General features: G+C 35.3%; 1 protein-coding gene across 1 annotated transcript; it reads left to right on the plus strand.

Moving 5' to 3' along the window:
- The first annotated feature begins 647 nt into the window (after positions 1-647).
- chia.2 (chitinase, acidic.2) lies at positions 648-3,756 on the plus strand. Its single transcript, XM_083534226.1, has 11 exons — positions 648-704; positions 1,138-1,164; positions 1,263-1,467; positions 1,556-1,612; positions 1,729-1,894; positions 1,967-2,091; positions 2,373-2,496; positions 2,687-2,869; positions 2,950-3,066; positions 3,170-3,302; positions 3,384-3,756. Exons 1-11 carry the CDS (start codon positions 680-682, stop codon positions 3,638-3,640), a joined length of 1,419 nt encoding a protein of 472 aa, XP_083390352.1. The 5' UTR covers positions 648-679; the 3' UTR covers positions 3,641-3,756.
- The last annotated feature ends 8,083 nt before the right edge of the window (positions 3,757-11,839 follow it).

An 11,839-nucleotide genomic window follows, 5' to 3' on the forward strand; every position in this document is an offset into this window, starting at 1 on the left:
GTAAACAATATAGAATTAAAAAGAAAAAAAATTATTTATGAATGTTTTAATTATATGTCCAGTAACAAACTGATCTACTTATTAGTCTTTTAATGAACATATATATATATATATATATATATATATATATATATATATATATATATATATATATATATATATATATATATATATATATATATAAAATATTTATATTAAGATGTATCTATTCCTCCTCATTTCATAGAACTACAAAAGAAAATATATTTTAATAAATGAACCCAAAAAACCAAACAAAAACTAAACAAAATCTAGTTCTCATTCTGATTCATAAAAAAAATAAAATAAAAAAAAGGAAACAGGTAGAAGCATCAATTTACTAAGGTCAGCCAGAGTTCTCATTGTGCCTGCATATTATCTTGCCGTGTCATATCATTCGACACTTTACACTTTATCTCCAGATGGTCTACTAAACTTTACATCTCTTCTCTGATTAGACAAGCCTTCCTGCAAGACTATTTAAGCTCTGTGAGCTGTAGGTACATTTGTCTTTCATCCTGAAAGTTCCCCAGGTAAGATTTCAGGGATATACAAGCAAAAATGCTATTTATCTCTTGCTAAATCGTGAACAAAATTACAAAACATACCTTTCTCTTTGACAGAAGAATTGCAACTGAAGAACATAAGAGGTGCTAACAAAATGGCCAGGCTCACTCTTCTTGCAGGTATTTAAAAATTGTTTCCAAAATGATTGTCGATTGTTAAGTATAAGACTCAGAGGGGTTACGTTTTATGACCCCTCGTGAGAAACAAAAAATCACAAGGTTTTGACTCTCTCCTTTGGATGGTTCCTTTTTCAAGGGCAATTGTACATGTACTGTACTGTAAACTCAACAAATATTGTGAATTACTAGTCATATATGTTTTATTTACTACTTTAAATGAATAATAAAATAATAAAATTATTTTTCATGACTTGAAATGTCACCCTAAACTTTATATCAAACTTGCTATCAGATTTTTTGCGAGTTACACTTAGTCTGGTTCCAAATGAAAAGTCGCAAACTATTGAGGTCGCGAGTGTCAAGGTCGCGAGTATCGAAGGTTCCACAGTATATTACATTGACAATTTTTTTTTTTTAACTCTTTATTTTCTAGGTTTGTGCTTGGTCTTGTGTCACTTTGGTAAGTCATACAAATTTGTAATACCTAAAATCACTACCCGTACCTTCATTTTTGAAGTTATTTAAATATTTTCTCTTCATTTGTGCCTTTATTTACAGCAACGTCCAGGCAGTTGGTGTGCTATTTTACCAACTGGTCTCAATACCGACCTGGAGCTGGGAAGTACATGCCTGCTAATGTAGATCCCTTCCTGTGTACACACCTAATTTATGCCTTTTCTATTATCAACCATGCCAACGAGCTTGTCACATATGAATGGAATGATGAAACCCTCTACCAGTCCTTCAATGGTTTAAAGAAAACGTATGTAAGATAGAAACCATAAAACATGTGATGGTAATTTAATATAACTACTCACAATTTGTTTATGATCTTTTCATTATCTATGCAGGAACCCCCACCTTAAAACTCTTTTGGCTGTTGGTGGATGGAATTTTGGCTCAACTCAGTAAGCATTTTATAAATTTCTTTTCTATACAAATAATAGTGCCAGATATTATTTCAAATTCTAAAATGTTATATATAACCTTGTTTAGATAATGAAACTTTCTCATTTCTTCTCAGGTTTTCCATCATGGTCTCCTCAGCCACCAACCGTCAAAAGTTCATCCAGTCATCCATCGCATTCCTGAGGAGACATGGATTTGATGGTCTGGACTTGGATTGGGAATACCCAGGTGCCAGAGGTAGCCCTCCTGAGGACAAACAGAGGTTTACTTTATTGTGCAAGGTAGGCTTGACCACACAATCTAACATTGTATAGTATTTGTACTGGTCTGATCTAACCACTTAATTTGATTAGGAACTGTTGGAAGCTTTTGAGGCAGAAGGTAAAACTACTGGACAGCCTAGGCTCATGGTTACTGCTGCAGTATCTGCTGGAAAGGGCACAATTGATTCTGGATATGAAATATCCAAGATTGCAAAGTAAGTTTTAGTATTTCTTTTAAATGTATCAATTCATGCTTCCTTTCTCTCTCTCTCTCTCTCTCTTTCTCTCTCTCTCTCTCTCTCTCTCTCTCTCTCTCTCTCTATATATATATATATATATATATATATATATATATATATATATATATATATATATATATATATATATATATATATATATATATACTGTGTGTGTGTGTGTGTGTGTGTGTGTGTGTGTGTGTGTGTGTGTGTGTGTGTGTGTGAATTTTATAATCAATCTTTGAATGAATCTCTAGCTATCTTGACTTCATCAATGTGATGACCTATGACTTCCATGGAACTTGGGAAAGCTTCACAGGACACAACAGTCCCCTGTTTGTGGGATCTAAAGACTATGGAGATCTTGTTTACTTCAACGCTGTAAGAATGCTCTGATAATTGCTACATTACTATTAAATTACTACTAAATTACTATATATTTCTACACTGGAAGTGTTTTTAATGTTTTCCTCAAAGTAAAGTCTGAACTTTAGAATTTGAATAATTATCATTCATGGTTTATTACAGAACTGAACAACAGTGATGCAGGCATGGTTTGTCTCTTATGCAGGATTATGCAATGAAATACTGGAGGGATAATGGTACCCCGGTGGAGAAACTAAGGATGGGATTTGCCACATATGGTCGTACCTTTCGTCTCTCTTCTTCAGCTACTGAAGTAGGAGCGCCAGCCAGTGGACCAGCCTCTGCTGGATCTTTCACTCGAGAGGCCGGCTTTTGGTCCTATTATGAGGTATTGTGAAAAAGTTCAACAAAAAATTGGTTTAATTTTTAAGAAGCTGTTAGTTAATGCAACCTGCCATGTTTTCCCAGATCTGTGGATTTCTTCAAGGAACAAAACTTGAGTGGATTGAGGATCAGAGAGTACCATATGCTACAAAGGGTGGTGAATGGGTTGGCTTTGACACCAGGGAGAGCTTTGAGATCAAGGTAGTTTTAAATTTCACAAATGAAAATATTTGTCAAGAACACAGTTGTAAATATTATAAATGACCCACATATATTCTTACTCTTACCATTCCCTTCCCCTTAGGCAAGGTATCTGCAGGACAACAAGTTTGGGGGGGCTTTTGTTTGGGCTCTGGATCTGGATGACTTTGCTGGAGATTTCTGTGGGCAAGGGAAGCATCCCCTTATGGGTCACCTACACAAGCTCCTAAATATTGGTAGGTAGCCATGGGAACATGTTATTCCTGTTGCATAACTGTCCATCTAATCTTAAACTAATCACCTGATTTGCATTTTAGAGCTGCCTCCTCTGCCTTCCACTACTACCCCCAAGCCTGGTCAAACAACCACCCCAAAACCAACCAAAACAACCACAACTACCACACATGAGCCTGGAACTGGATTCTGTGCTGGAAAGCCTGATGGCATGTATCCTCACCCTGACGACCCAAACAAATACTATGACTGTGCTGGCGGTAAAACTTTTGAACGGAAATGTGGACCTGGAACAGTGTTTAATGACTCATGCAAGTGCTGTGTCTGGGCTAGGCATTAAACTTAATAGCTTTCATCAGGAAAAGCACATTAAATGCTGTACAAAAGCCATGACACTTCACAATTTTAGGAATTTATATAAGGTAATATTTCTGAAACAGTATTGGTGCAATTACCCATAATTAAATGTCTTTGCAGTTTAAGAAATGTGATGTTTGTAGCATATTAGTTTGTCTATGTTGAAGCAATAAAATAAATGCATTGAAGCAAACACAATTTCTTTCACTTTTTTACAGTAGTGAATTTAAGCAAAGGAAAAAGAAATGCTACATTATTGAATGTCTGCAAGAAAATACAACTTTTTAGTTGTTCAAGACAGTACAGCGCTTAAACTATAGGTCATCAATAAATAACTGTTGTTAGTTGACATTTGGTATAATTTAGCTTGAATTCTATATGCAATATAGCTTAAAATATTGAATTTCCTCCTTAAGATGAGATTGTTATGATGCAGTACATATTACACCGTCATTATTAAATTTTATAAAAATTAACGCCAAAATGGAAAAGGTACATGTGAAAAACTTAGTACACCTTACTGCTTTTATAGGATTTAGGATAGTTTAGATTGCATAGCATGGCTTAAGTTTGTATTTGAACAATGCTTAAGACTTCTCTAACAATTTTCTTTAGACGGATGAGACCTAGATCAGTGTGGAGATGTTTGGCCATAATAAACAGCACCATGTTTGGCAAAACCAAACACAGCATATCCCAAGTACATCCCAGTAATGGTTTAATTTGTCACATAGTTGTGTTTATCTGAGGTTGGATTTACCTAATACTAAAACCCTATATGGACCCCATGATTTTTCTTTTGTCTTGATAGGTAAAACCATAGAACTAATGGCAGTGCATGGTTTGGCACCATGTGCATCTTAGTTCTGCCAATTTAACTGCCTGGTATGGAAGCCTTAAATAATAAAGCATAGCGCTGGTGAATGAAGCTCATCCCATTTGCTGAAATACCACTGATTGTATTTAATATTATAATTATGATTTAGTGGATTCCTTTTATTAATTTGGGCTTTTTTTAGTCTGCTGTTCCATATTTAAAATTATAGTCATTTGTCTGTTAAATAATAAAATTAGTCATCAAAACAGTAGTTTGCCATCCACAGTAAAAAAAAATAAAAATAAAATCATAGAATAGATAAAAATTACTCCAAAATACAAGTAACTGGACACAAATTTGGAATGTATAACCAGATTTGATTGAATGTGCAGTTACTACATTCTTGAATCATTTATGGTGTAGGAGAGGTAAACAATGGTACATGTTGTTACTTTATACTCACAACTCTGAATATAGCCAAATACATGTATGCTCATATTTAGCATATTTTAACATAATGCACTAATAGTGAATGAATGCTATCATCATTTATAATCCCAGTATCTGATGTCATCAGATACAAGATGAGTGCAGCAGACATTTGGGAATGAAAAAAAGATGTAGAGATTTTCTGATGGGTGTCTTTTGATTTATTCATCTCACATTGTGTACCATACAGCATTGTTTATCACAGTGCACGACGAAAATTAAGTGTGCACAGTTTTCACAGTTTAACATGTGAATGTTTAGCACGCACAGAAACACTAGCACTGTGTGTAAAATTTAATTAGTGATATTATACAAATTTAATAAAATAATTAACTATATCTATTATATAAACTATAACAGAATGTAATATAACAGAAAGTTATATAACATACAGTGCTCTGCTTGCCAAAGTATGGTGGTCACACTAAAAGAATCTGACAAAATGGAAATAATAGGTATATTTAGCAAAAAGAATACTTGAATTGTGTTTCTAACTTTGTTTCTTGTGCATGTGTGGAGTTTTGAGTTCTCAGATGTCCTTCCATCTCTATAAATATATAGACAAGTCAACTGGAAGCTTAATTACCTCCAAGTGCAGAGGTGGCAAAAGTGTGCACATCCTTCACTGAATAGAAGTAAATATACTCATGTGTTAAAAGACTCTAGCAATAGTTGATGTAATGTATTGTCATTTTGACAGTGTTTCTTTAAGTGGTACTCCGGCCTCCGTAGTTGATGCTATGACTTCTCCTACTTTGTATATGCACTGCAGTACCTAGTAAAAGAGCCGAGCATGTCTCGTTACTGAAGCTGTGTGTCAGTCGCATTACTTTACAGTTGAAGTACTAACTATACTTTATTTTTTGAGTTAAAGTAAAGAAGATTGGGCTCTGCCATGTACTTAAGTAAAAAGTAGCCATTACTACTACCTGTTTTAGTGTCAAGCTGGTAACTGGCAACTGGTAACTTAATTGCACATTTTTATCTGTTCTAGATGTATATTGTTCAAGTTTTTAATACTGTAATCAACATGGGCATGGACAAATATAGATGCTTTATGAAAATGTATGTTTATTATTGTTGTATTGTTGTTATATACAGTATGTTTATTGCTTAACATAGAGAATGAAGACAAAATATTTTTGTAAATGTTTAGTAATTATGGTAATAAAGTAATTAAGTAAATAAAGTAATTATGGTGTTTTAAATGACGTAAATCATCAGAACACCAAATTAAACCTTTGCTATGTTTCCACACAGAGGGTTATTGAGATGACATTAGAGACACTGTACCTTTAACATAATTAAAGAAGATTTGTTTGATGTGAATTGGTCTATTTTAAAGTCGGTACCTTCCCGTGGGCTCACCACCTGCAGGAGGGACCGTAAGGGACGGTGCTGTGAGGATTGGGCAGCAGTCGAAGGCGCGGGCCTGCTTAGACTGCTGCCCCCGCGACCCGAATTACGGATAAGCGGGAGAAAATGAATGAATGAATGAATAAAGTTGGTATTTTAAGCTTTCTATTTATTTATTTATTATGTTTGTGAGACAAATATTCACTGAGATTTGGGTTGTTTTGTTTTGTCTGTGAAAAGAGTGCATGACAGACCGTACACCCTGTCTATTTACTGTATTTCACAAAAGCACAGCATTTTGTTGTTAATATCCGTGTATAAAGTTAGATCCTTTACAGATTCTAATGATGTACTGCTCTTATCTGTACAAACAAAAAAAGACAGAAAGTGATTTAAGTTTTTTCTGGGTTATAAAGAAAATATGGCACAAATTGCGCTGGCACGTTTGTCAACCCCAGTAATTAAATTGTGTGCATCATGATTGATTGATGAGTGATGATGATTTTAGACTTGCCACATTAGTAAAACAAATGTTTACTGATAAAATTTTATTTTTCAGTGGTGTTTTTTTTTTTTGTCTGAGTAAGGAAAGGATGTTGTGAATAAACGTGTGTTGCGCTTAAGTTTTCATTTCACCTAGTTTATTTTTGTTTATTTATATTTTCTATCTTTATTTGTTTTTTTATATCATAAATGGTAAAAAAAAATGTGTGCTGCATTAATCATGCGTTAATAAAATTAGACCGACCACAGTATGTGAGGACTCGTGACTGTGAGTCTGACATGATTGTCTGCAACACTGGAACCCCGCAGGGAACGGTTCTAGCCCCGATTCTCTTCACCATCTACACTGCAGACTTCATGTTTAGCTCAGCAACCTGTCACCTACAGAAGTTCTCTGATGACTCTGCCATCGTCGGTCTAATCACGAATGATGATGACAGAGAGTACAGAGGACTTATACAGAACTTTGTGGACTGGTGCCAACGGAGCTGCCTCCAGATATACACGGGGAAAACCAAAGAACTGGTGGTGGATTTCACTAAACACTCAGGGAAAGGACATTGTGAGAGTGGACTCTTACAAATACCTGGGTGTTCACCTAAACAACAAACTGGACTGGACAGACAACACTGAGGCAATTTTTAAAAATGGGCAGAGCAGACTCTTTCTGCTGAGGAGACTAAGGTCTTTTGGAGTGCAAGGAGAGCTACTGAAGACCTTTTTTGACTCTGGTGGCCTCAGCCATATTCTATGGTGTGGTCTGATGGGGCAGCAGCATCTCTACTGCAGAGAGGAAGAGACTGGACAAGCTGATTAGGAAGGCCAGCTCAGTCCTGGGGATTCCCCCTGGACACTGTACAGGAGGTGGGAGAAAGGAGGATGGTAGCAAAACTATCATCATTGCTGCAGAACGTCTCTCACCCCCTGTATGAAACTGTTACCTCGTTGAGCAGCTCCTTCAGTGACAGACTGTTACATCCTAAGTGTCTGAAGGAACGTTATAAAAGGTCTTTTCTCCCTGCTGCTATTAGACTTTACAATCAAAGCTGCTCCCAGTGAACCATTAACCATTATACACACTGTTATTACTGTTAAATGGTGTAATAGTTACTGTAGTTACTGTTATTACTGTTTTACTGTGTAAAATACAACCTGTGTGCAATATCACTTGCAATACGTGCAATATTACCTGCAATACGTGCAATACCACCTGTGTGCAATACTACCTGGAATACGTACTTTTTCCTCATTTGTATTTATACATTGTGTTGTGTATATACTTGTATACTATAGTATGCCTATTGTCTATTCTTTTGATATATTTGCATTTATTTTTTATTTTTTTATTTCCTGCTGCTGTAACAAATAAATTTCCCCACTGTGGGACGAATAAAGGTTTATCTTATCTTATCTTATCTTATCTTATCTTATCTTATCTTATCTTATCTTATCTTATCTTATCTTCAAATCAAATCAAATCAAATCAAATCAAATTTTATTTGTCACATACACATGCATACAGGGTACGACATGCAGTGAAATGCTTTTTACGACGGTCCGGCATGCATTAGGGAATAAATGGGGTGAAAAGGAGATTAAAAATTTAAAAATAAATTTTATATATATATATATATATATATATATATATATATATATATATATATATATATATATATATATATATATATATATATACAGTACAGACCAAAAGTTTGTACACACCTGCTCATTCAAAGAGTTTTCTTTATTTTCATGACTATGAAAATTGTATAGTCACACTAAAGGCATCAAAACTATGAATTAACACATGTGGAATTATATACATAACAAAAAAGTGAACTGAAAATATGTCATATTGTAGGTTCTTCAAAGTAGGCATTAAGAGAATGCCAAGCGTGTGCAAAGCAGTAATCTAAGCAAAAGGTGGCTACTTTGAAGAACCTACAATATGATATATTTTAAATCGTTTCACACTTTTTTGTTATGTATATAATTCCACATGTGTTAATTCATAGTTTTGATCCTTCAGTGTGACTCTACAATTTTCATAGTCATATAAAATAAAGAAAACTCTTTAAATGAGAAGGTGTGTCCAAACTTTTGGAGTGATGCTACCCGTCAGAACGCTCTCAATGGTGCAGGTGTAAAAAGTCTTTAGCACCTGAGTGCCTAGTTAAAAGTCCCTTAAGCGTCTCAGGTGGTACAGACGCTGCCGGGCCTTCTTCACCAGGGTGTTGGTATGACAGGACCAAGACAGGTCCTGTGTGATGTGAACACCAAGATACCGAAAATTGTCCACTCTCTCGACTGGGGTCCCGTTGATGTTTAGCGGTTGGTATGACCGCTCCTGCTTCGTGCTGAAGTCCACGATCAACTCCTTTGTCTTGCTGACGTTCAGGAGAAGGTTGTTCACCTGGCACCACCTCTCCAGGCTTTTAACCTTATCTTATCTTATCTTATCTTATCTTATCTTATCTTATCTTATCTTATCTTATCTTTTCTTATCTTATCTTGATTTGCGTTAACACATTAATTATGACAGCTCTAATTAATATATTAATACAAAATCAATTTTAAATTGTGTTACCTAATTAAGGTATCCAGGCTGAACATCCACCATATAGAACACAATGAGAGAAAAGATAGTGATCAGGAATGTGTACGTCTGTAGTGTGTGAGAACCAGAAAATTATACACTGGTAGTAGATTGAAAAAGCCACCCAATGACAGGAAATAGTTTGATGGGCTGACAATGGCACACAGTGAGAAGAAAAATATTAACATTTCACCAAATAGATAAAAACTTACTTAAACAAGCCTGGTTTGAAAATGTAAGAAGTAAAAAGTACAGATATTTGTGTAAAAATGTAATGCGTAAAAGTAAGAGTCTGAAAAATAAATAGTGAAGTAAAGTACCAGAAAAATATACTTAAGTACAGTTACAAAGTATTTCTACTGTTACGTCCCACCTCTGTCCAAGTGTGAATGAGTGCATTTAGCTATGTGATCATTTGGATTCTGAACTGGAATGAATTCCCACACACTGCTCATGTGATTTACCATATACAGTGAGGAAAATAAGTATTTGAACACCCTGCTATTTTGCAAGTTCTCCCACTTAAAAATCATGGAGGGGTCTGAAATTGTCATCGTAGGTGCATGTCCACTGTGAGAGACATAATCTAAAAAAAAAAAATCCAGAAATCACAATGTATGATTTTTTTTAACTATTTATTTGTATGATACAGCTGCAAATAAGTATTTGAACACCTGAGAAAGTCAATGTTAATATTTGTTTGTTTGCAATTACAGAGGTCAAACGTTTCCTGTAGTTTTTCACCAGGTTTGCACACACTGCAGTAGGGATTTTGGCCCACTCCTCCACACAGATCTTCTCTAGATCAGTCAGGTTTCTGGCCTGTCGCTGAGAAACACGGAGTTTAAGCTCCCTCCAAAGATTCTCTATTGGGTTTAGGTCTGGAGACTGGCTAGGCCACACCAGAACCTTGATATGCTTCTTACAGAGCCACTCCTTGGTTATCCTGGCTGTGTGCTTCGGGTCATTGTCATGTTGGAAGACCCAGCCTCGACCCATCTTCTTGCTCTAACTGAGGGAAGGAGGTTGTTCCCCAAAATCTCGCAATACATGGCCCCGGTCATCCTCTCCTTAATACAGTGCAGTCACCCTGTCCCATTTGCAGAAAAACACCCCCAAAGCATGATGCTACGACCACCATGCTTCACAGTAGGGATGGTGTTCTTGGGATGGTACTCATCAGTCTTCTTCCTTCAAACACGTTTAGTGGAATTATGACCCAAAAGTTCTATTTTGGTCTCATCTGACCACATGACTTTCTCCCATGACTTCTCTGGATCATCCAAATGGTCATTGGCAAACTTAAGACATGCCTGGACATGTGCTGGTTTAAGCAGGGGAACCTTCCGTGCCATGCATTATTTCAAACCATGACGTCTTAGTGTATTACCAACAGTAACCTTGGAAACGGTGGTCCCAGCTCTTTTCAGGTCATTGACCAGCTCCTCCCGTGTAGTTCTGGGCTGATTGCCCCGTAGCCCTTTCCAGCCTTGTGGAGGTGTACAATTTTGTCTCTAGTGTCTTTGGACAGCTCTTTGGTCTTGGCCATGTTAGTAGTTGGATTACATGTTACTGATTGTATGGGGTGGACAGGTGTCTTTATGCAGCTAACAATCTCCAACAGGTGCATCTTATTTAGGATAATAAATGTAGTGGAGGTGGACATTTGAAAGGCAGACTAACAGGTCTTTGAGGGTCAGAATTCTAGCTGATAGACAGGTGTTCAAATACTTATTTGCAGCTGTATCATACAAATAAATAGTAAAAAAATCATATATTGTGATTTCTGGATTTTTTTTTTTAGATTATGTCTCTCACAGTGGACATGCAACTATGATCCAGGGTTGCAAAAAGAACTTGCAAAATAGCAGGGTGTTCAAATACTTATTTTCCTCATTGTATATATATATATATATATATATATATATATATATATATATATATATATATATATATATATATATATATATATATGGTTACTATATACAAGTTTATTTATTTTAATTTTTTGTTTAATTTAAGTTTTAGTCATAGTCATAGTTTAAGTTACAAAACATTAGGATTGTAAGTATAAAGTATAAATATGATAAGTATAAAAAATAAAAATTCCCTTTTTTTTTGCAAAGTATCAATTGCAGTTCATGGAAATACAGGGTACTCATGTTCTAAAGGTTGAACATATATTATGTTCAAAGCATGTTTAAGCACTTAGTGTATTATGAGGCTCAAAACACTGATCATACAATGAAAATAATATATTCAAAGTATTCTTGTTCCTGTTTCCATTTCAAAAGTGAAAGTGAAAACATTTTGAATATAGTGCATGTATCTAGTATTTAAGAAAGGGTGCCAAATTAAGAGTTATTGTATTGTATGAGAAATGACAGACTGGTTGAAGCTGGAGGTAAGATCCAGGATTG

The sequence above is a fragment of the Silurus aristotelis genome, assembly GCF_946808225.1.
Source record: "Silurus aristotelis genome assembly, chromosome: 28".
Taxonomy (NCBI): Eukaryota; Metazoa; Chordata; class Actinopteri; order Siluriformes; family Siluridae; genus Silurus; species Silurus aristotelis.

What these genes read in the sequence shown, in the direction of transcription:
- chia.2 (XM_083534226.1), top strand. Translation starts at nt 680, where the DNA reads ATGGCCAGGCTCACTCTTCTTGCAG. An exon ending in GAAATATCCAAGATTGCAAA is followed by an intron (nt 2,092 to 2,372) that starts GTAAGTTTTAGT and finishes ATGAATCTCTAG; the next exon opens with CTATCTTGACTTCATCAATG. An exon ending in GCTTTTGGTCCTATTATGAG is followed by an intron (nt 2,870 to 2,949) that starts GTATTGTGAAAA and finishes ATGTTTTCCCAG; the next exon opens with ATCTGTGGATTTCTTCAAGG.